The following is a 25,546-nucleotide window of genomic DNA, read 5'->3' as shown; positions in this document are numbered from 1 at the left end:
CAGACTGGAATCTAAGCGAGGGGTTTGGGGGGGTTTATATATAGAATAACAGATACCTGGGAGTGAGTTACAGACTGGAATCTAAGCGAGGGGTTTGGGGGGGTTTATATATAGAATAACAGATACCCGGGAGTGAGTTACAGACTGGAATATAATCGAGGGGTTTGGGGGGGTTTATATATAGAACAACAGATACCCGGGAGTGAGTTACAGACTGGGATCTAAGCGAGGGGTTTGGGGGGGTTTATATATAGAATAACAGATACCTGGGAGTGAGTTACAGACTGGAAACTAATCGAGGGGTTCCAGTTGGTTTATATATAGAATAACAGATACCTGGGAGTGAGTTACAGACTGGAAACTAATCGAGGGGTTCCAGTTGGTTTATATATAGAATAACAGATACCTGGGAGTGAGTTACAGACTGGAATTTAATCGAGGGGTTTGGGGGGGGTTTATATATAGAATAACAGATACCTGGGAGTGAGTTACAGACTGGAAACTAATCGAGGGGTTCCAGTTGGTTTATATATAGAATAACAGATACCTGGGAGTGAGTTACAGACTGGAATTTAATCGAGGGGTTTGGGGGGGGTTTATATATAGAATAACAGATACCTGGAAGTGAGTTACAGACTGGAATCTAATCGAGGGGTTCAGGGTGGTTTATATATAGAATAACAGATACCCGGGAGTGAGTTACAGACTGGAATCTAATCAAGGGGTTTATAAATAGAATAATATTGTGAATCAAATAGCCCCATTTAAATGTTCTAAGTTTGAGGCAATCCTAGCTTGTGTAATCACTCCTTGTTGAAGTGATGTGGAGATGCGGCGTTGGACTGGGGTGGGCACAGTAAGAAGTCTCAACACCAGGTTAAAGTCCAACAGATTTAATTGGAATCACAAGCTTTCGGAGCGCTGCTCCTTCCTCGGGTGAGTCTGTACCTGAGGAAGGAGCAGCGCTCTGAAAGCTCGTGATTCCAAATACATCTGTTGGACTTTAACCTGGTGCTGTGAGGCTTCTTATTGTGCTTGTAAAGTGAACATTGGATGTTGAAGATTGGCCACGATCTCACGCAATAGCAGAGCAGGCTGAGGGCCTACTCTTGTTCCTGCTTCATCTTCTTATCCATCTAATATGGAAGGTATGTGAGGTGCCGTAAGCTTCATTGGGAAGACACAAGGACATTTTGATCGGGTTTTGCCTTCTGTTTTCTTTCAGGGTAAGCACGCTAGTCAGAGTGACATCACAGCCTCTGCCTACCAGGCCGTTAGCCTTGACCAACAGTACAATGGGGAGCCTGTACAAGTCCGTGTCACCATGGGGAAAGAACCGCAACACTTGTTTGCCATTTTCAAAGGCAAACTTCTAGTTTTTGAGGTAAGTGGGGTATGGTGGGCGAAGGGCAGGAAACTTGGGTTTGGATGTGCGCAGTCTTTCTGCAGTGACGTTCCAGAAATAGAACCGGTCTCGAACATCCACTGACCTTTTGGACCTGACTCCAGATCCTCTCCGTCATAACCTATATTCACTTCTCCTGCTTCATTTTGTTATATTATGAATTAAACTGGTTTTGATTAAAGATTCCTAATTTCTCAGCAGAATCACTCACCATTTATGCCAAAGTAGAAATGTGTTGGAAATTGTTAGAAAATTTGACAAAGGGTCATCTGGACTCGAAACATCAGTTCTTTTCTCTCCATACAGATGCTGCCAGACCTGCTGAGATTTTCCAGCATTTTCTCTTTGGGTTAGAAAATTGTTGGGGTCTTGTCTGGCTTTATATACCTTGTGGTTTGGAGCACAGCACCAGGGACCCGGGTTCAATTCCTGGCTTGGGTCACTGTCTATGCAGAGTCTGCATGTCCTCCCCGTGTCTGCGTGGGTTTCCTCCCACAGTCTGAAAGACGTGCTGGTTGGTGCATTCGCCATGCTAAATTCTCCCTCAGTGTACCCAAACAGGCGCCAGTGGCGACTAGGGGATTTTCACAGTAACTTCATTGCAATGTTAGTGTCACAAGTAGGCTTACATTAATAAATTGGGCGGCACGGCAGCACAGTGGTTAGCGCTGCTGCTTCACAGCTCCAGGGACCTGGGTTCGCTTCCCGGCTTGGGTCACTGTCTGTGTGGAGTTTGCACATTCTCCTCGTGTCTGCGTGGGTTTCCTCCGGGTGCTCCGGTTTCCTCCCACAGTCCAAAGATGTGCGGGTTAGGTTGATTGGCCAGGTTAAAAATTGCCCCTTAGAGTCCTGAGATGCATAGGTTAGAGGGATTAGCGGGTAAATATGTGGGGGTGGGGCCTGGGTGGGATTGTGGTCGGTGCAGACTCAATGGGCCGAATGGCCTCCTTCTGCACTGTAGGGTTTCTATGATTTCTATGAAATAAACTTTAAAACAATATCTGGTATCTTTTTTTCAGGGGAGTTACATCGACGCAGAGAAGGAACAAGATGCCCCCATGCATCTCTTCCAAGTTCGTGGTGAGAATGAATACAACACCAAGACATTTGAAGTCCCAGCACGCTCTGCTTCCCTCAATTCCAATGATGTCTTTGTGCTGAAGACGAGTGATCGTTGCTTTCTGTGGTATGGGAAGGTGAGAATGCTTCAGACTCTCTCTCGGCTCTAACATTGGGGTCCAATAGTCATTCCCATGTGGTGGCAGTGTACCTTTTTTAAGAAAGGGTTTTTTAATAAAAACATGATCTCTGTCGGTGTGTCCCATGTTCACAGCCTTGAGTGATGCCATTGGTGGGAGGAGGTCCGGTGACGAGAGTTATTTTTGGTTTCAGTTGGGTTTTAGAAGGGACAGCAAGCTTAAAAAGAAGGGTTTTCCTCCTCCTCCCTGCTGTTTCTGAAAATTTCTGCTGGTTAGCTGAAAACCAGCCAAAGCTGTTAATGGAAGTAACAGCTCATGTTGGGTTAAGCTAGGGCAGTTCTGGAAAAAGTGTCATTTGACAAAGTCCTTGGCTTAAGTTCAGAACAGTAAGAAGTCTCTCAACACCAGGTTAAAGTCCAACAGGTTTATTTGGTAGCAAATACCATAAGCTTTCGGAGCACAGCTCCTTCGTCAGATGGAGTGGATATCTGTTCTCCAACAGTGCACAGACACAGAAATCAGTTGTGTCTGTGCACTGTTGGAGAACAGATTTCCACTCCATCTGACGAAGGAGCTGTGCTCCGAAAGCTTATGGTATTTGCTACCAAATAAACCTGTTGGACTTTAACCTGGTGTTGAGAGACTTCTTACTGTGCCCACCCCAGTCCAACGCCGGCATCTCCACATTAAGTTCAGAAAGCAGGTGATGGCGATGCATGATTGATTTGTGGAAGAATTCTTTCACACCAGAAAAAAATGTCTGTTCCAGGAAAGTAAAATGAGATGTGCATTCAAATTTAGGGTAACAAGGTGGCACGGTGGTTAGCACTGCTGCCTCACAGCGCCAGGGACCCGGGTTCAATTCCCGGCGTGGGTCACCATGTGCAGAGTCTGCACATTCTTCCTGTGTCGGTGTGGGTTTCCTCCGGGTGCTCCGGTTTCCTCCCACAGTCCGAAAGATGTGCGGGTTAGATAGATTGGCCACGCTAAATTGCCCTAGTTTCAGGGGGATTAGCTGGGGCCAATGCGTGGGGTTATGGGGATAGGGCCTGGGTGGGATTGTGGTCGGTGCAGACTCGATGGGCTGAATGGCCTCCTTCTGCACTGTAGGATTCTATGATTCTCAGATCTTGTTTTCCTGAAGGGTAGAAGTTTGCTGTTGTTGGGGGCTGGACTGGAGTCTCTCTGGTGCTTTGGGAAGCTGTCTGATTCTCAAACTGTTCGGAGTGAATCCACAGAAGTGCGGACTTCAACCAAAGGACTCAAGTTTTAATTATCACGTGAGCAGTAGTCTGTGCTGTTAAACCTGTGAACAGGGTTTTTGCTGTTTATGGGTTTTGGTTTTAATTGGAATACATCAGAGATACTTAAGGGTTAGACGTTATCGTGGTTATTTTGTTTCTTGTTTGTATTGATTAAAGTTCTTGCTAATTTTTTTAATATACATGTTAACTATATTATTTGTTTGATAAAGCTCCCTACTGGGTCATTTGAATTGTACCTGAAGTGAAGCATCTTGTGCTTATCCTGGCCAAATTCAAGATTCAGGTGGGCTCCATAAATAACTTTGGAGTTTCTGACCTGAACCATAACACCGATGTCTTACATAAACCCAGGAAATGCTGGAACGATTCAGCATCTGGTGGCGAGAGAAACAGTTTTGATTCCAAATGTGACTCTTCATATTTTTTTATGTTTCCCTTAATTTAGTCCCTTCAAACAAGCTGTAATCCATCCGCCACAAGTGGGAGTGAGTTTATATCCTGGTACACCTGGCCTGATTAAATGGGAGGAAGGTGATGATGGAGGGTGGGATGTGGAATGAATACTGAATCAACTAGACTTGTGAATTTGAAAATGAGCAAGTCACGAGCCTGCCGGCCAAGGTGAAGACCAATGTTGATTGAGGAAAAAACTCTCATTGTCTTCCTCACTCACTTTGTGGAGTCAACGCTTGCATCACGTAACACGCACAATCCTTTCAATGCATTGGATGCTCCTGGTGGCGGGGTGGGGGGATTATTCTTACATAATTGGCATTTTCCCCACCCTGCCTCATCTACGAAGGGATGCTGGCAATTTATTCATTCACCCCAATGTAAATTCCCACCCTGCCACCTTTTAGAAATGGAGGCTTCGTGGACTAAATGAAAATTTGTGATGCCTTCCTTAGGATGAAGGGAAGAATATTAACAATAAAATGAGTAAGAAGGTCAAGTTTGTATCACCTTCACTTTCCTCTTCACTCTTCTGCTGTAGGGGTGCAGTGGTGACGAGAGAGAGGTTGCCAAGAGTGTGGCTGACATCATCTCCAGGAAGGATAAGCAAAGCGTGTATGAGGGCCAAGAACCTGCTGACTTCTGGGTATCTCTTGGAGGGAAGGGACCATATGCCAACGGTAAAAGGTACACCCCTTGCCTGCTGAGGGCAAGGCCACTCTGACAATATTTGAGCAAGTCTGTCCAGCAGGAATCACGCTTGCCACTCCCTCTCTCAATGGCACTGAGGAAGATGTGCATTTTTTGGAGCAGCCATCTTTCTTGTGCAGCTTTTAAACCCGAGGTTTTGTCTGCTCTTTCGGGTGGGTGGCATCAGGCAAGATCACGTTATTTTGAAGATCAGGAAGGGTCCAATATGTTTACAAACGACCTGGTCACTTACCACATTGCTGCTTGTAGCTGTTATAAAGCAGAGGTAGATCCCCCTCTGAGAACTAACAGCCAAAGAGGAATACCTCGCCCTATAATCTGTAAAAAGTGTGTGTGTGTGTGTGAAGTGGTGTGACCTGAATGGCGCTAAATTGGGAGAGGGGAGTGTGCAGCGGAACCTGAGGGTCCTTGTGCACCAGTCGCTGAAGGTAAGCATGCAGGGGCAGCAGGCGGTAAAGAAGGCAAATGGTATGTTGGCCTTCATTGCGAGAGGTTTCGAGTACAGGAGCAGGAATGTGTTGTTGCAACTATACAGGGCCTTGGTGAGGCCACACCTAGAACATTGTGTGCAGCTTTGGTCTCCTTTTCTGAGGAAGGATGTTCTTGCTCTCGAGGGAGTGCAGGGAAGGTTTCCCAGGCTGGTTCCAGGGATGGCGGGACTGATATATGAGGAGAGATTGACCAGGTTAGAATTTCTTTCGCTGGAATTCAGACGAATGAGGGGGGAATCTCACAGAGGATTTATAAAATTCTAACCGGACTAAACAGGGTAGATGCAGGGAGGATATTCCCGATGGTGGGGGGAGCCCAGATGAGGGGTCACAGTCTGAGGATTTGAGGTAGACCATTTAGGACGGAAATGAGGAGACGTTTCTTCACCACCCAAAGAGTGGTGAGCCTGTGGAATTCATTACCACAGGAAGTAGTTGATGCCAAAACATTGAATGTATTGAAGAGGCGGCTGGATATAGCACTAGGAGTGAATGGGATCAAAGGTTATGGGGGGGGGGGGGAAAAAGCAGGATTAGGCTATTGAGTTGGAAGCACTGCTGCTTCACAGCGCCAGGGACCTGGGTTCAATTCCCGGCTTGGGCCACTGTCTGTGTGGAGTTTGCACATTCTCCTCGTGTTTGCGTGGGTTTCCTCCGGGTGCTCTGGTTTCCTCCCACAGTCCAAAGATGTGCGGGTTAGATTGATTGGCCGTGCTTAAAAAATTGCCCCTTAGTGTCCTGAGATGTGTAGGTTAGAGGGATTAGCGGGTAAATATGTAGGGATATGGGAGTAGGGCCTGGGTGGGATTGTGGTCGGTGCAGACTCGATGGGCCAAATGGCCTCTTTCTGCACTGTAGAGTTTCTATGATTCTATGATCAGCTATGATGGTGATGAATGGTGGAGCAGGCTCGAAGGGCTGAATGGCCTCCCCCCTGCTCCTATCTTCTATGTTTCAGTGACCTGCTCTTCAGCAACTTCTAGTGGTTAAATACAAAATAAATCCCTGACACACTCTCTAAAATCAACACGTAACAATTCATTCATCTAACGGTGAGCAAATTAACTAAACTATTAACAAACCAAATAAATCCCTTCTAACTATTCTCGAATAAAACAAGATTCTACTGGGTATGCTGTTCAAATAAATCCAATTCCCACTCGTTAACAAAATAGAATTTAGTCACTCTAATTACAGTCAGGTTTTGTGTCTTCTGGAATATTCTGGGCCTTCTCTGTTGATTCTTCTGTCTGGAGCTTCTCTCCTCTTTGGTACCTTTGTTATCTAGATGGTGCTTTTCCCTAAGACACAGATGAAGCTGAGAGCCAGAGATTCTCTCCCTTGAGAGAGGGCTGTTGGCTCTGGCAGGTGGCAGTTGCTCTACTCTTTGTCCCACTGTCCCCTTCTTTTATACCCGTCATGACATATCAATATTTCCCACGATAGGATTAGTCCTAGGTTGTCAAAACCATCAGATTTAAATTTAATAGGTTTTTGGTATCTAAGTGCCTGATTCAAATTGATTGGCTAAATTCAAAAGCCTGTTGCCTTGGTTAAAAACTGCTGCTTGGCCTTTCGATACAAATGTTTCAGTCTGGGTTCTCTGTGTACTTGCATTTTTTTAAATCTCTAAGCACAGAAAAAGCACCATCTTTTAACGGGACCACGCAATGCTTTCCCCACTCCCGCATTTTACAAACTGCAAATTCTAACTTCCTACCTCCCAATCTACAATTACTCTCCCCAACTTCCCAATAGTAGGAAACGCAAACAGCAAGATCCCACGTTATAACAATGACTTCAAACGTCCCTTGAAGTTAAAGCACTTTGGGATGAATCAAACGGTGCTGATGTAGAAATACAATTTTAGAAACGTGTTTTGCTGTTAATCACACCCAGGGCAGCATTCCTGTCGACGACTGCGGTGGCTTTATTAATCATTTTATACCTTGATCCTATGGCTACAACCTCGACTACATCACAAAAAGGGAATTATGTATTCAACAATATCACCTTGTCAAACTGATCCTTGAACCGTAGTTCGGGAATAACTTGATGCCAAGTCATGAAAGATGTGATCAGGCGGAACGCCACCTTGCCACTGACATTAACCCGAATGAAGATCTGATTTTGGTGGACGGGGTTGTTTTGTACCAGGACCTTATTCACGAGTTTAGAATTTTGGGAGGTGGTCTGATTTGAGGTGTTTCATATTTTTTTTAAAGAATTTGATGGGTGTTAACCGAGACCCTTGCTCCGGTTAATTGATCGACCCAAAAGCTTCATCTTTAAATCAAATCACACCTTATTAGGAAAATGTAACAAAACTTTAAATAATGACTGTTACAAGATGACTCTCTCTCTCTCTCTCTCTCTCTCTCTCTCTCACTATCACTATCACAAATCAATGCTTCTATTCCCCTGTAACTCTATAATTTTACAAACATAGATTTTAATTACTATACACATCTGACCCGTAGGGATTTCTCTATCCACTTGTACTGGACAGGCATGAAGAGGGGTCCAAATTCATCAAGCTTGAGGTTCATTCTTTCTTCTGTGGATTCTGTTCTTTGAAACTGTCGAGGATCAGAAGGGACCTTGGGGTCTGGGTCCATAGGACTCCAAAATCGGCCCCGCAGGTGGAGGAGGTGGTTAAGAAGGCGTATGGTGTGCTGGCCTTTATCAATCGAGGGATTGAGTTTAGGAGTCCGGGGATAATGATGCAGCTATATAAGACCCTTGTCAGACCCCACTTGGAGTACTGTGCTCAGTTCTGGTCGCCTCACTATAGGAAGGATGTGGAAAAGATTGAAAGGGTGCAGAGGTGATTTACAAGGATGTTGCCTGGATTGAGTGGCATGCCTTATGAGGATAGGCTGAGGGAGCTCAGTCTTTTCTCCTTGGAGAGATGTAGGATGAGAGGAGACCTAATAGAGGTATACAAGATGTTGAGAGGCATAGATCGGGTGGACTCTGAGGATTTTTCCCAGGGTGGAAATGGCTGCTACGAGAGGACACCGGTTTAAGGTGCTGGGGGGTAGGTACAGGGGAAATGTTAGGGGGAAGTTTTTCACACAGAGGGTGGTGGGCGAGTGGAATCGGCTGCCGTCAGTGGTGGTGGAGGCAAACTCAATAGGGTCTTTGAAGAGATTCCTGGATGAGTACATGGGACTTAATAGGATGGAGAGTTATAGGTAGGCCTAAAAGGTAGGGATATGTTCAGCACAACTTGTGGGGCTGAAGGGCCTGTTTTGTGCTGTAGTGTTTCTATGAAACACCAGTACTTGTTCTTTGAGGCTGGCATAAACACATGCAGGCCTATCGTAGGCATATTTTTGATTTATTATTGTCACATGTATTAGTATACAGTAAAAAGTATTGTTTCGTGCGTGCTATACAGACAAAGCATACTGTTCATAGAGAAGGAAAGGAGAGAGAGTGCAGAATGTGGTGTTACAGTCATAGCTAGGGTGTAGAGAAAGATCAACTTAATGTGAGGTAGGTCCATTCAAAAGTCTGATGGCAGCAGGGAAGAAGCTGTTCTTGAGTCGGTTGGTACGTGTCCTCAGACTTTTGTATCTTTTTCTCAACAGAAGAAGGTGGAAGAGTATGTCTTGGGGGTGTGGGGTCCTTGATTATGCTGGCTGCTTTGCCGAGGCAGTGGGAAGATGGAAGGCTGGTTTGCGTGATGGACTGGGCTATAGTCATGACCTTTTGTAGTTCCTTGTGGTCTTGGTCAGAGCAGGAGCCATACCAAGCTACGGTACAACCAGAAAGAATGCTTTCAATGGTGCATCTGTAAAAGTTGGTGAGAGTCATAGCTGATGTGCCAAATTTCCTTTGTCTTCTGAGAAAATAAAGGCATTGGTGGGTTTTCTTATCTATAGTGCCAGCACGGGGGCCCAGGACAGGTTGTTGGTGATCTGGACACCTAAAAACTTGAAGCTCATCCAAGCTGGTTTCTTATAGGCTGCCTGGCCTTAGGGCAGTGTCCTAAGATCTTGGCGCAGTGCCATTTGTATCTGCTTTCTGTCCATTTGATCGATTTAGAATGAAACTATCACCCATTGAGCAGCCCACGTGCTCAGCTGGAGTTAAAACCTTATGTCTCGAAGTTAGCCATATTTTCCATCAAGCCATAGCAATGCCCTATCCTTTGCTAGGCCATTTTTGCATTCGACAATAGCCCACTGGCTACAATATGCAGAAACTATTTCCTCTGGCAGGCCACATGTGAGCCAGTCAGGAGTAAAATCCAGGAGAACATTCATGGCTTAAAAGATCATGAAAAGTTGGAATCATCCCCCCTCATCCTACAGGGGGTCAATTAGAACTTCTCTTTTCTTGGGTAAAGATGGTGAGGAATACAAATCTAAGGTTGGTTATTGGAGTTGAGGCACAGATCAGCCATGGTCACCATCCCACTGATTGGTGGAGCATGACTGAGGGGCTGAATGGCCTCCTGTTCCTTTTGGATTAGGACAAATGGACAGTAAAGATGATACTATTGGGTCTATTCATTTGTTTGAATCGACACGGGGACAGCACTGATACGAGTTGTAAAATGGTTTTCCTTTTATTGAACAGAACTTTAAAAAGATTAACATGACAAAAGCAAATTTGGAGACTGGCTTCTGCTGCCAGGCCCCCTGTACTGAACCCGAACAGATCTCAAACTGAGAAAACACACGCACGCTAAAATCCAAACTATATTTCAACCATTATCTCGTTATTGGAAATGTTTTTCACAGTCTGTCTCTGTCGTAGAAAAACAATCCTTGCAGCTGCTGTTGTGGAAAACTTGTTTGCCTGCATTGTGTACCCTTCAGGAATGCGGTCAATTTTTAGTTGACCTCTCGCCTTCTGATGGTACATGCAGTCGGAGTCAGTTGCATCGGCAGAAATATCTTAAAACTAAGTCGTTGCATAGACTGAAGCACGGTAAGAAGTCTCACAACACCAGGTTAAAGTCCAATAGGTTTATTTGGAATCACGAGCTTTCGGAGCACTGCTCCTTCCTCCGGTGAGTGGAGACTGAAGCAAACAGGGTGACGGATCTCTCAGTTACTCTTGCAATTACCAGTGACGCTTTTCATTTCAGGCTACAAGAGGAGTTTGATGCTATTGTTCCACGCCTGTTTGAATGCTCCAACCAGACCGGGTGCTTTGTTGCCACGGAGATTGGGGATTTCACCCAGGAAGACCTCGATGATTCTGATGTCATGCTGTTGGACACCTGGGAAGAGGTTTATGAAATAAACAATTATAATGTCACGCGTGAGATCTCATCCCTGCAATTAGTTTGGAGTTCTGGTCTTGGGTCAGTGCTGGAGTTTGTTGGATACAGTGTGGAAGCAGCTATAAGGATCGTGCAGCCCATATTGGAATCTCCCAGCCAGTTTGTGTTTTATTTATTGTCTCCATCAATAATTACAGATTGCTAGGTTTTTATTTTGTTGGGTGAGGGTTATTGGGGATGCAAAAGCAGGTAGAAGATGTACATCAGCCACAATCCCATTGGAAGTACCTATTTGCCTACCCCCTGTCCATATCTCTCTTCCACCTTCCATTATGAAGCATAGCCGGGTGGCACAGTGGTTAGCACTGCTGCTTCACAGTGCCAGGGACCCAGGTTCAATTCCGGCTGTGAGTCACTGACTGTGTGGAGTTTGCACATTCTTCCCGTGTCTGTGTGGGTTTCCTCCGGGTGCTCCGGATTCCTCCCACACTCCACAAAGATGTGCAGGTCAGGTAGGTTGGCCATGGTAAATTGCCCCTTAGTGCCCCAAGATTTGTAGGTTAGGTGAATTGGCCATGGTAAACTGCCCCTTAGTGTCCCAAGATGTATAGGTTAGGGGGATTTGTGGGGTTATGGGAAAGGGCCTGGATGGTATTCTGTCATAGTTAGTGCAGATCTGATGGGCTGAATGGCCTCCTTCTACACTGTAAGGATTCTATGATGGTTGCTACTTGCCTGGTACAAACATGGACCCAAATAGTGCTGTACAGTGGCTTATGCTGTATGTTTCCCCCTTCCCCCATCAACATATACCCAGGGACAGACCCTTTGGCCCAACTGGTCTATGTTCATGTTTCATACAAGCCTCCTGCCATCCTTCTCGTCTCATCCTATTTGCATATCCTTCCATTTCTTTCTCCCTGGTGTGTTTTTTCCAGTTTCCCCTGAAATGTATCTGTTCTTTTTACCCATTTGCTGAGGTAGCAAATTCCACATTCTCATCATTCTCTGGGTAAAGAAGCTTCTGAATTTCCTATCAGATTTATTGGTAACTATCTTGGAGTTAATTACCCTTAGTTTTGGACTGCCAAGCTACTACATCATATCTCTGTCTATCCCATCTGACCCCTCCGTAATATTCGAGACCTCCGCACAATAGTTAGCGCTGCTGCCTCAGTGCCAGGGACCCAGTTTCAATTCCTGGCTTGGGTCACCGTCTGCATGGAGTTTGCACGTTCTCCCCTGTCTGCATGGGGTTTCCTCCGGATGCTCCGGTTTTCTCCCACAATCTAAAGATGTGCTGGTTAGGTGGATTGGCCGTGCTAAATTGCCCCTTAGTGTTCCAGGATGCGTAGGTTAGCGGGGTAAATATGAGAGGTTACGGGGATCGGGCCTGGGTGGGATTGTTGTCGGTGCAGACTCAATGGGCCAAATGGCCCCCTTCTGTAGGGTTTCTATGATTGGGTCTCCAGAGAAAAGAGGCCCAGTCTTGTTTGAGTTGGAAGCTAAATGTTCTCTTTTCTCACTTGGCAGATTTTTCTGTGGATCGGTAAAGGAGCCAATGAAAACGAGAAGAAGAATTCTATTGTCATTGCACAGGAATACTTTGACACCCATCCATGCAAGCGTGACACTGACACCCCAATCGTAATCGTCAAGCAAGGCTTTGAGCCCCCAACTTTCACTGGCTGGTTCATGGGCTGGGATCAATTTCTGTGGAATGTAAGTAGGTGGTGTTGTATCTAATCCATAAGAACCTAACAACTAGGAGCAGGAGTTGGCCATCTGGCCCCTCGAGCCTGCTCCGCCATTCAATAAGATCATGGCTGATCTTTTCGTGGACTCGGCTCCACTTACCCGCCCGCTCACCATAACCCTTAATTCCTTTATTATGCAAAAATCTATCTATCCTTGCCTTAAAAACATTCAATGAGGTAGCCTCAACTGCTTCACTGGGCAGGGAATTCCACAGATTCACAACCTTTTGGGTGAAAAAGTTCCTCCTCCACTCGGTCCAAAATTGCTCCCCATTATTTTGAGGCCATGCTCCTTTGTTCCAGTGGAAAGAACCTCCCTGCTTCTATCTTATCTATTCCCTTCATAATCTTATCTGTTTCTATAAGATCTCCCCTCGTTCTTCGGAATTCCAATGAGTATAGTCTCAATCTCTCCTCATAAGCCAACCCTCTCAACTCCGGAATCAATCTCTTCTGCACCCCCTCCAGTGCCAGTATAGCCTTTCTCAAGTAAACCATGCTTGCAGGATTCCCAACATCAAGCGATTTAGTTTCCAGCTAGCTCGGAAATGGTTACAACAGAAAAGGAGGCCGTTTGGCCTGTCTTGTCTTTGCTAGCTCTCGTCAGAGCAGCTTTCCTACTGAAACTCCCCGTAACCCCGCACATTCAGCAAGAGGTTAGATATGAGGAGTAGGCCCCTCGAGCCTTCTCCACCATTCAATAAGATCATGGCTGATCTGATTGTAATCTCAACCCCACATTCCTACCAACCCCCAATAACCTTTCACCTTTTTAATCAAGAATCTATCTCGTTCTGCCTTTAATGTTTTCAAAGAATCTCTTCCTGAAAAGCCAAAACGACTAGTGACCCTCAGGAAAAGAAATGTCGTCTCCTCTGTCTTAAATGAGCAACCCCTTATTTTTAACCAATCCCAATGCTACACGTTAGCCATTATTGCAAAGGGGTTGAGTACAAGAATAAGGGAGTCTTGCTCCAATTGCACAGGGTTTAATGAGACCGCAGTTGGAATAGTGTAGCGTTTCGGTCTCCCTTCCTTATGATATACTTTGAGGAGGTGCAGCAATGATTCTCCCAGACTGATAGCCAACTAATAAACTCTCTCTGAGGAGAAATTGACTAAAATGGGCCTTTTTCCGCTGGCATTGAGAATGAGGCCTGATCTCATTGAAATGTACACATTGCTAAGGGGGCTTGACAGGATAAATATCATCATCCTCCAGGCTGGTGAATCTAAAGCAAGGGCCTGCGGTCTCCGGGTAAGACATTAAGCATCTGGGACTGGGATGAGAACTTCCTTCGATCAGAGGGTTGTGGGTTTTCAAAATTCTCTACCCCAGTGGACTGCAGATCCTCAGTCATTGAGCATATTCATGGAAAGGAACCAAAGGGGGCAAGGTGCAGGAACAGAGACCTGGATCAGGACAGATCTATATGAATATGGCGGTATGGCCATTCAAAGGTGTAGAGTAAACTTGGCTATATATAGGTGGCACAGTGGTTAGCACTGCTGCCTCACAGTGCCAAGGACCGAGGTTCAATTCCCTGCTTGGGTTGCTGTCTGTGCAGAGTCTGCACATTCTCCTCGTGTCTGTGTGGGTTTTCTCTAGGTGCTCCAGTTTCCTCCCACAGTCCAAAGGTGTGCGAGTTAGGTGGATTGGCCATGATAATTTGTCCATTAGTGTCAGGGGGATTAGCAGGATGAATATATTGGGTTACAGGGATAGGGCCTGGGTGGGATTGTTGTTGGTGCAGGCTCGATGGGCTGAATGGCCTCCTTCCGCACTGTAAGGATTCCAACTGGAGGCTTGGAGTAAACGAGCAAAAGGGGCCGTGCTAAACCTTTTTGACATCACTGATTAGACCTCTGCTAGAGCGTTGTCCCATTCTGGGCACCACTCCTTCAGGGAGGATGAGGGGGCCTTGGAGAGGATGCAAGAGGAATTTACTAGAACAGTTTCAGGGGTGAGGGACTCAAACCTGGAATTGTTCCTGGAGCAGAGAAGGTAGTGGGTTACTGATGATGGGTACAGTGAACCAGTTTCTATATCCGAAGGGAAACGAAAGGACTCGGATTAAAAATAATAAGCATAAAAGCCAGGAGATTTCTTTTTATTTTGGTTTTTACACGGGAGTAATCTAAGATGCATTGGAAGCAGATTCAATAATTACTTTCAAAAAAGAAATTGGATAATATTTGAAAAGGGTGGATCTGTAGGGTTATGGGGAAAATGGCAGGGGGAGTGGGAGTAATTGTGAGTCTGTCACCACAGACACGGTGGGCCGAATGGTCTCCTAGGCAGGAAGATGTAAGAAAATGTCTTTCTGGCCATCGCAGCAGCCAACCTATTTCTGGGAGAATGTAATGAATTTTGAAAGAAAAGGATAGCGCCTTTCATGATCTCAGGATGTCACACAGCACTTCACAATTCTGCAGCAGCCCCCTGCAGACAACCGTGATCTAAATAACCAGAATGTCGTTTAACAATTGCATTGGTTGAGAGAAATATGGTTCCAGGATACCGGAGGATTCCACCGTTCTTCTTTGAAATCCTAGCCCTGGGATCTTTCACAGAATTGTTACGGTCCAGATGAGGCCATTTGGCCCATCGTGTCTGCACCAGCTCCCCAAATAAGCATCATGACTTGATGCCGTTCCCCTGCCTTTTCCCCGGACCCCTGCACATTGTTCAAATCATCCAATGCCCTCTTGAATGCCTCAATTAAACCTGCCTCCACCACACTTCCAGGCAGTGCATTCCAGACCCAAAACACTCGCGAGGTGGAAAAGCTTTTTCTCACATCACACTTGCTTCTTTTGCCAATTACTTTAAATCTGTGCTCTCTCTTGTTCTTGATTCTTTTACGAGTGGGAACCGTTCCTCCCTCTCTGCTCTGTCCAGCCCCCTCATGATTTTGACCATCTCTATCAAATCTCCTCTTAGCCGCCTTCTCTCCAAGGAGAGCAGTCGCAACCTCTCCAATCCATCCTCATAACTGAAGTTTCTCATCCCTGGAACCATTCTTGCAAACCTCTTCAGCACTCGCCCCAATACATTCACATCCTTCCTATAGCACGACACCCAGAACTGTACACAACATTCCAGCTGAGGTCTAACTAGTGTCTTGTGTAAGTTCAGCATAACCTCCTTGCTCTTGTACTCTGCTCCTATTAATAAAGCCCAGGATACTATAAGCTTCATTAACTGCTCTCTCCACCTGTGCTGCCACCTTCAGTGATCTGTGCACAGATACACCCAGCTCCCTCTGCTCCTGCACCCCCCCCCCTTAAAGATTTTTATCCCTTTTTGCCCTAATGTTCTTCCGACCAAGATTAATCTCCTCGCATTTCTCTGCATTGAACTTTATCTGTCACTTCACCGGTTTAGCGTGATAGAGGTTTACACCATGGAAACAGGCCTTTCGGCCCTACTTGTCCATGCCACCCAGTTTTTACTCACTAAGCTTTTCCCAATTGCCTGCGTTTGGTCCATATCCCTCTATACCCATCTTACTCATGTAACTGTCTAAATGCTTTTTAAAAGACAAAATTGTACCCACCTCTACTACTACCTCTGGCAGCTTGTTCCAGACACTCACCACTCTCTGTGTGGAACAAATTGCCCCTCTGGACCCTTTTTTGTGTCTCCCCTCTCACCTTAAACCTATGCCCTCTAGTTTTAGACTCCCCTACCTTTGGGAAAAGATATTGACTATCTACCTTATCTATGCCCCTCATTATTTTACAGGCCTCTAAGATCACCCCTCCGCCTCCTATGCTCCAGCAAAGAAAAGTCCCAGTCTATCCAGCCTCTCTTTATAACTCAAACCATCAAGTCCTGGTAGCACCCTAGTAAATCTTCCCTTCACTCTTTCTAGTTTAATAATATCCTTCCTATAATAGGGTGAACAGAACTATACACAGTATTCCAAGTGTGGCCTTACCAATGTCTTGTACAACTTCAACAAGACGTCTGTGCTTTTGAAGTTCTTCATGGTTTACAATCCTTCCAAGTTTTGTTATCCACGCAAACACACATATGGCCTCTGCTTAACGTCTTCACCCGAAAGACAGCACTCCAAACAGTGCAGCACTCCCTCGGTACCGCACCAGGAAAGTAGTGAGATTGGATTCTGATACTCACATTTCCCTCTCTTTATTTCTCCTTTTCTAAGGATGGAAAATATGAAGAGATGAAGACCGAGTTGGACGATCCTCAAGTTATTGATGAACTGATGGAGGTAAGCAGGTTTTTCACAGCAAAACAGGATGTGGGGAATAACTCTGAATTTTAATATTCACATAAGGAGCTCCTTTTGGTTCCAAAAGACACATGCTGGAAAATACTTAGCATCTGTGGAGTGAGGAACCTGAGTTAGCGTTTCAGGACTGGTTTTGAAGAATGTTGAGGCCTTGAAGGGTGTGGGATTTACCAGAATGATGCCAGGGACGAGGGACTTGTGTTTGGGAGACTGCAGGGGGTGGTGCTTGGTGTGGAGAAGGTTAAATGCAGATCTGATAGAGGTACCAAAATCATGAAAGGTTTTGATGGCATAAATTTTTTTTTAAAAATTCACTAACCAGAGGACGGCGATTTATAAATATCTCAAAACATCAGAGGGACTTGAATTTTTTTGTACTCCACATGCTGTTGTGATCTGGAAGGTGCTTTCTGATGATGCATGGAAGCAGATTCAATAGTAATTTTCAAAAGAGAATTAAATAAATATTTAAATTTAGATACGCAGAGGGACCTGGGTGTGCAAGTCCACAGATCCTTGAAGGTGATGTCACAGGTGGAGAAGGTGGTGAAGAAGGCATATGACATGCTTGCCTTTATAGGACGGGGCATAGAGTATAAAAGTTGGGGTCTGATGTTGCAGATGTATAGAACGTTGGTTCGGCCGCATTTGGAATACTGCGTCCAGTTCTTGTCGCCTCACTACCAGAAGGACGTGGAGGCTTTGGAGAGAGTACAGAGGAGGTTTACCAGGATGTTGCCTGGTATGGAGGGGCTTGGTTATGAGGAGAGATTGGGTAAACTGGGGTTGTTCTCCCTGGAAAGACGGAGGATGAGGGGAGACTTAATAGAGGTGTATAAAATTATGAAAGGCATAGATAGGGTGAACGGTGGGAAGCTTTTCCCCAGGTCGGTGGTGACGTTCACGAGGGGTCATAGGTTCAAGGCGAAGGGGGGAGGTTTAACACCGATATCAGAAGGACATATTTTACACAGAGGTTTAAGACTTATCTAGATAGCCATATGAACAGAGTGGGAATGGAGGGATACAAAAGAATGGTCTAGTTTGGACTGGGGAGCGGCGCAGGCTTGGAGGGCCGAAGGCCCTGTTCCTGTGCTGTATTGTTCTTTGTTCTAAAGGAAAAAGGTTGTGGGATTATGGGGAAAGAGTGAGCTCCTTCAACAGCACCTTCCAAACCCACAATCTCTACCATCTCTAGAAGGTAGAAGGGCAGCAGATACCTGGTAACACCCCCACCTGGAGGTTCCCCTCCAAGTTGCTCACCATTCTGAATTGGAAATATATCGTCGTTCCTTCACTGTCACTGGGTCAAAATCCTGGAACTCCCTCCCTAACAGCACTGTGGGTGTAGCTACGCCACAGGGACTGCAATGGTTCAAGAAGGCAGCTCACCATCACCTTCTCAAGGGCAATTAGGGATGGGCAATAAATGCTGGGCCTAGTCGGCGACACCCACATCCTGTGAATGAATTAAAAAGAAAAGCCCACCTGAGAGGGTAGACGAGCCTTCTTTTAACATCTCATCTAAAAGACTGTACCTCTGACAGTGCAGCACTCCCTCAGTCCTGTAGTTGTCAGCCTGGGGTATTAGTGCTGAACTCTCTGGAGGGAACTTGAACCCGCAGTGGTTAGCGCTGCTGCCTCATAGCGCCAGGGACCCCGATTCGATTTCAGCCTTGGGTCACTGTCTGTGTGGAGTTTGCACGTTCTCCCAGTGTCTGTGTGGGTTTCCTCCAGGTGCTTGGTGGATTGGCCATGCTAAATTGCCCCTTAGTGTCCACAGGTGTCTGGGTTCGATGAATTAGCCAAGGTAAATGCATGGGGTTACGGTAATAGGATGGAAGGGATAGGCCTGAGTGGGACGCTCTTTTGGAGAGTCAGTGCAGACTTGATGGGCTGAATGGCCTCTTTCTGCACTGGAGGGATTCTATGGATTCAAGACATAATTCTGTTTTATGTTTTACTTTAACCCTTTTTTTTCTGCCTCCTTCGCACCCCCCACCCCCCCAACCTCCTCTCCAGGACTTAAAGAAAATTCAATTTTCTATAAGTTATGAGGGTGTATCTTCCGGGACAGGACCCTTGCGGACCTACCCTGCGGAGCAACTGATCAATAAACAGCCCGAGGAGCTGCCTGAGGGACTGGACGCAACAAGGAAGGAGGTGAGTCAGACAAAGATCAGAATGGGAATTGTGCTCTCACTGGGATTGGAGCAGGAGAGGAAATTGGGATCCGTGAGAATGAGGGGTAACTGAGGAAAGTGGATGAAAGCAGAGAAGAAATAAATGCCAGGTCACAGAGTAATTCGGGCACTGTGGGAGTAGGGGGGGGGGGGGGGCGGAGGGGGACTCCCAGTGCCTGCTGCATCAGGCAACACTCCCCTCGTGGCTCCAGTGTTTGGGGAGGGGATGGAAGCGTCCATTGTGTTTCTGATTGCCTCCTCTGCACAAGGAGAAACCCTGGTCTCTCATTGATACAGCACTTGTGTCAGAACAATTTGCATTGACATAGCGCCTTTAATGTAATATATTTGGAAGCACTTCACAGGAGTGATTATAAAACTGGATTTGACACTTCCCGTGATATCGAGAAATGGCTGAAGGGACTGGATACTGCAAAGGCAGTGGGCCCTGATAATATTCCAGCAACAGTGAAGACTTGTGCTCCAGGACATGCCGTGCCCCTAGCTGAGCTCTTCCAGTACAGATGGAACACTGGCATCTGGTGGAAAATTGCCCAGGTATGTCCTGTACACACACAAAGCAGGACAAATCCAACCTGGCCATTTACCGCCCCAGCAGCCTACTCGCGATCAGTAAACTGATGGAAGGGGTCATCAGCAGCACCAACAAGTTTGGGTTCCGCCAGGATCCTGACCTCATTACAGCCTTGGTTCAACATGGACTCCAGAGGAGAGGTGAGAGTGGCTGCCTCAAGGGCAGCATTTGATCCAATGTGGCACCAAGGGACCCTGTAGTTAATGAGAATCGGGGAAAACTCTCCGCTGGTTGGAGTCGTACCCGGCACAAAGGAAGATGGTTGTGCTGGTTGGAGGTCAATCATCTCAGCTCCAGGACATCACTGCAGGAGTTCCTCGGGAGTGTCCTCGACCCAACCATCTTCAGCTGCTTCATTGATGACCTTTCCTCCATTATAAGGTCAGAACTGGGGATGTTTGCTGATCAATGGTCACCATTTGCAACTCCTCAGATACTTAAGCAGTTCATGTCCAAATGCAGCAAGACCTGGACAATATTCGGGCTTATAAGCAGCAAGTAACATTTGTGCCACACATCAGACAATGACCATCACCAAAAAGAGAATCTAGCCATCTCTTCTTGAAATTCAGTGATCCCCTCCAACTATCAATATCCTGGAGGTTACTATTGACCAGAAACTGAACAGACTAGCCATATAAATACTGTGGCTACAAGAGCAGGTCAGGGGTTAAGAATCTTGTAGAGATTAACTCCCCTCCTGACTCCCCAAAGCCTGTCCACCATCTACAAGGCACAAATCAGGAGTGCAACTCCAACACAAGAAGCTTGATGCCATCCAGGACAAAGCAGCCCACTTGACTGGCAACCTATTTACCTCTTCCAGGTAGCAGTGTGTACAAGATGCATTGCAGGAACTCATCAAGGTTCCTTGGATAGCACCTTCCAAACTCGCAACCTCTGCCACCAAAGGGCAACAGATGCCTGGGAACACAACCACCTGGAGGTTCCCCTCCAGGTCACTTACCAGCCTGATATGTTGCCATTCCCTCAATGTTACTGGGTCAAAATCCTGGGACTCCCTCCCCAACAGCTCTATGGGTGTACCGACACCACAGGGACTGCAGCAGTTCAAGAAGGCAGCTCACCACCACCTTCCCAAGGGACAATTCGGAATGATCAATAAATGTTGGCCTAGCCAGCGACATCCACATCCTGTGAAAGAACCAGATGAAAGCCAGTGAGCACAGGGGTGTTAATGGAATGACACTTGGTGTGAGTTAGAACTTTTGGAAAATCTGAAATTTGGAGTAGTATATGGGGTGGTGGTCTGAGAGCTATTGAATAGTCACATCCAGAGGCGGAGGGTTTCAGCAGCAGATGAACTGAGATGTTTTATTTATTGTCACAAGTCAATATAGAGCGAAAAGTATTGTTTCTTGCGCGCTATACAGACAAAGCTTACTGTTCATAGAGAAGGAGAGTGCAGAATGTTGTGTTACAGTCATAGCTAGGGTGTAGAGAAAGATCAACTTAATGCAAGGTAAGTCCATTCAAAAGTCTTGACAGCAGCATGGAAGAAGCTGTTCTCAAGTCGGTTGGTACGTGACCTCAGGCTTTTGTATCTTTTTTCCTGACAGAAGAAGGTGGGAAAGAGAGAATGTCCGGGGTGCGTGGGGTCCTTGATTATACTGGCTGCTTTTCTGAGGTAGCGGGAGGTGTAGACAGAGTCAGTGGATGGGAGGCTTTGTTCACAGCCCTTTGTAGTTTTTTGCAGTCTTGGACAGAGCAGGAGCCATACAAAGCTGTGATGCACCATAGAAAGCATCCTTCCCAGATGTATCTATAGAAGTTGGTGAGAGTCGTAGCAGATGTGCTAAATTTCCTTAACCTCCTGAGAAAGGCATTGGTGGGCTTTCTTAACTATAGTGTCGGCATGGGGGGGACCAGGACAGGTTGTTGTGTTGTTGGAGTAGCACTCGGTGGACAGACTTTGGGGAGTGAGGAGGTGGGTTATTTGCTGCAGAACCATAGTGTTTGTGTGACTTGTCCAGTTTTTGGGTCAATGGTAACCCACAGGATATAAATAATGACCAGATAACATTGTTGGGGATCTTGGCTGAGGGATATGTTTTTGTCAGAGCACCAGGGACTCTTCTACTCGCCACTATAGTACTCGAGATCTGAAAGGGGCTTGGTCTAATAGGTCTGGGTGGCACAGTGGTTAGCACTGCTGCCTCACAGCGCCAGGGACCTGAGTTCAATTCCCGGCTTGGGTCACTGCCTGTGTGGAGTTTGCATGTTCTCCCCACGTCTGTGTGGGTTTCCTCCAGGTGCTCCAGTTTCCTCCTGCAGGTTAGGTGCATTGGCCATACTAAGTTGCCCATAGTGTCCCAGGATGTGTGGGTTAGAGGGATAAATATGTGGGGTTGTGGGGATAGGGCCTGGGGTGGGATTGTTGTCGGTGCAGACTCGATGGGTCAAATGGCCTCATTCTGCACTGTAGGGTTTCTATGATCCTAGACAGTGCAGCACTCCCTCAATACTCAGCACTCACTCAGTACTGCACTGGAAGTGTCGGCTTGGATGTGGAATGGACATTGAGCTATAACTCACTAAAACTGGTGCATTCTCTACTGATGTATATTTTCACAATACACGATCCTCCTCGCCTGTAGCTCTGAGCTGATATCCTTGTCATCCTATTTTCCCTTCACCACAGGAGTACCTTTCAGATGAAGACTTCCAGATGATTTTTAACACCTCCAGGATGAAGTTCAACGCAATGCCAGAGTGGAAACAGAGAAACCTGAAGAAAGAAAAGGGATTGTTTTAGAGGGTGTGAACTAATTGGTTCTGATTTAATAAAATGATTCGCATTAATTCAAAATTCAATCAGGGACGCATCAAATGTCTGTTTGGGGAAGGCCGTTAACTTTGTTTAAAATCTGTTCTGCCAAACCCACCTTAACAAAATCTTTCTTTCTGTTCCCAGTAAGTTACCCCACACAGTCCTGAAGTGGCTTTCTATCACTGTCGAGATTTACTAATCGCATTTCCCCAAATCGGCTATTGGAAGCACTATAGTCGCCAGGTATATGGTTCCCTGATGACATTGGGCAGAAGCTCAGTCCCATCAGCACCCAATAGAATCAACACTTGCAATGAATCTATTCCCGGGCACAAGGTGCGGCTGCTTTCAGAATGTAATGGGAGGATGTAGATTCTTTAATGTTTGCTTATTTATATACCATGGATGAATTGTAAGATGTATTAAAATTCGATCCTTTGGGTTTGACCTGTGCAATGTACAGTTGCCCATTCTACTGCATCCTCTTTGATTTGCCAATACACATTGGCACTTCTTTTTTTTTTCTCTATCTCTTTGAGCACAGCGCAGTAGCATTGTCTGGATGCTGTGAACATTGTAGATGGGTCCAAATCGAATCTCCCCATGTAAATCACGTTACTGACCTCTCGCAGACATGACCAGCATCCACTCTTTTTGCCTTCCCCACCCCTTTCCTTTCCCAGGGTTGGAATGTGGCTGACAGCAGCAAGAATTGGAAGTGGAGAATGTTTCTAATTTTGGGTTGGAGATGAGTGCGGATGTCTCCTGAATAACATAGTGTCCATTAGCGAAATGTGTGTTAACTCACCACAACTACTAACGGTGCAATTAGATGTATTTGCATATGAATTGTCCACAAATAAAAGTTTGAAATGAATTGTGCAATTTGTTGTTTTTGTGGAGGGGGCTATGTTACAGCATTACACTGGAGAGGTTGTGTGGAATGGGATAACTGGAGGCGTGACGTAGCTTTCTCCATACCCCTCTTTTTCAGCAGTGATTCTGTAGTTGTACCGCAATATATTATTCACTGACAGTCATGTCATTTGGTAAAACCCAGAGTTTGTATGGGTCCATAGAATCTAGGGGTAAATGCAGGGGATTACGGGGATAGGGTGGAGCTGGGTAAGCTGCTCTGTTAGAGAGTTGGTTCAGACGCGAAGGGCCAAATGGCCACCACCTGTACTGTAGGGATCCGATGATAACGTGATTCACAGCCATGATCCTGTTAAATGGTGGAACAGGCAAAGGACCAGATGGTCTACTCATAGAATGGTTACAGCAGAAAGTGGCCAGGCTGGTTGTCTCCTTTTCCCTCAAGCACCAAAATTTTCTCTTCTGAAAATTATCCAAGTTTGCCTTGAAGTGTCTGGTGGATGATCCATCTGAGCCTCTTCCAGAGTTCCCCAACATCACAGTCTTCAGCCAGTTGGATTCACTCCACGTGATGTTAAGAAACAGCTGGATGCTGCAAAGACTATAGGCCCTGACATCCCTTCAATAGTACTGAAGACTTGCCACGCCCCTAGTCAAGATGTTCCTGTACAGCTACAACACTGGCATCTACCCGGCAATGTGGAAAATTGCCCCGGTATGTTCTGTACATAAAACAGGACAAATCCAACCTGGCCAATTACCACCCAATCAGTCTACTCTTGATCACCAGTAAAGTGATGGAAGGGGTCATCAACTGTGCTATCAAGCGGCACCTGCTTAGTAATAGACCGACGCTTAGTTTGGGTTCTGCCAGGGTCATTCAGCTCCTAACCTCATTACAGCCTTTCTTCAAACATGCCAAAAGACCCAAACTCAAATGGGGTGTGAGCAACTACCCTTGGCATCAAGATAGCATTTGACTGAGTGTGGCACCAAGGAGTCCCAGGAAAAACTGGAGTCAATGGGAATTGGGAACATTCTGGTTGGAGTCATACTTGGCACAAAGGAAGATGGTTGTGGAGGTCAATCATAGCTCCAGGACATCTCTGCAGGAGTCCCTTAGGGTCGTGTCCGAGGCCCAACCATCTTCAGCTGCTTCATCGATGACCTTCCCTCCATCGTAAGTTCAGAAGTGGAGATGTTCTCTGCTGACTGCACGATGTTCAACACCATTAGTGGCGACTAATACTGAAGCAGTCCATGTTCAAATACAGCAAGAACTGGACAATATCCAGGTTTGAAACCAAGCCAGTAGTTGATGCAAGTTTTATTTGTGTTTCAGTTGGTAGCACATTTGTATCTCCATTCTCCAGGGATGACATAACAGACAGAGATGAAGAGGAATTTCTTCTCTTGAGGGTAGTGAGTCTGTGGAATTCTTTACCAAAGAGGCTGGGTGGTTGTGTGTGTTCAAGGCTGAGATGGACAGAACTTAATCAGTAAGGGAATCTAGGGTTAAGGTGGGAGATGAGGTTATCACATCAGGTCGGTCATGATCTCATTGAATGTTATGATGTGGCAATGCCAGCATTGGACTGGGGTAGGCACAGTAAGAAGTCTCAACACCAGGTTAAAGTCCAACAGGTTTATTTGGTAGCACGAGCTTTTGGAGCGCTGCTCCTTCATCAGGTGAGTGGAGAGTTGGGTTCACAAACAGGGGCATATATAGACACAGACTCAATTACAAGATAATGGTTGGAATGTGAGTCTCAACAGGTAATCAAGTCTTTACAGGTACAGGCAATGCGAGTGGAGAGAGAGTTAAGCACAGGTTAAAGAGGTGTGAATTGTCTCAAGCCAGGACAGTTAGTGAGATTTTGCAAACCCAGGCAAGTCGTGGGGGTTACAGATCGTGTGACATGAATGCAAGGTCCCGGCTGAGGTCACCCTGGTGTGAGTTTCTGCTCGGTGATTGTGTTGTCGTGTGTCTTGAAGGCCACCTTGGAGAACGCTTACCCGAAGATGAGAGACTGAATGCCCGTGACTGCTGAAGTGTTCCCCGACAGGAAGGGAACACTCCTGCCTGGTGATTGTCGAGCAGTGTTCATTCATCCATTGTCGTAGCGTCTGCATGGTCTCCCCAATGTACCATGCCTCGGGACATCCTTTCCTGCAGCGTATCAGGTAGACAATGTTGGCTGAGTCGTAAGAGTATGTACCGTGTACCTGGTGGATGGTGTTCTCACGTGAGATGTCGATGATCTGGCACATCTTGCAGCGGTTGCTGTGGCAGGGTTGTGTGGTGTCGTGGTCACT

General features: G+C 46.1%; 1 protein-coding gene across 2 annotated transcripts in view; it reads left to right on the top strand.

Annotated features, from left to right (window-relative positions):
- LOC144487891 (villin-1-like) overlaps positions 1-23,229 on the top strand; it is a 52,095-nt gene extending 28,866 nt beyond the window's left edge. For both annotated transcript variants that reach the window (XM_078205942.1, XM_078205943.1), the window contains exons 13-20: positions 1,226-1,384; positions 2,425-2,601; positions 4,864-5,009; positions 10,629-10,773; positions 12,300-12,488; positions 16,699-16,764; positions 18,808-18,948; positions 22,226-23,229. In XM_078205942.1, coding sequence (XP_078062068.1) covers positions 1,226-1,384; positions 2,425-2,601; positions 4,864-5,009; positions 10,629-10,773; positions 12,300-12,488; positions 16,699-16,764; positions 18,808-18,948; positions 22,226-22,339 — 1,137 coding nt within the window. In that variant the 3' untranslated portion in view covers positions 22,340-23,229. The remainder of the gene's footprint in view (positions 1-1,225; positions 1,385-2,424; positions 2,602-4,863; positions 5,010-10,628; positions 10,774-12,299; positions 12,489-16,698; positions 16,765-18,807; positions 18,949-22,225) is intronic.
- The last annotated feature ends 2,317 nt before the right edge of the window (positions 23,230-25,546 follow it).

The sequence above is a fragment of the Mustelus asterias genome, unplaced genomic scaffold (genome assembly GCF_964213995.1).
Source record: "Mustelus asterias unplaced genomic scaffold, sMusAst1.hap1.1 HAP1_SCAFFOLD_1102, whole genome shotgun sequence".
Lineage (NCBI taxonomy): Eukaryota > Metazoa > Chordata > Chondrichthyes > Carcharhiniformes > Triakidae > Mustelus > Mustelus asterias.
The sequence above is the reverse complement of the archived record's forward strand: the minus strand, read 5'-3'. Positions and strand labels throughout refer to the sequence as shown.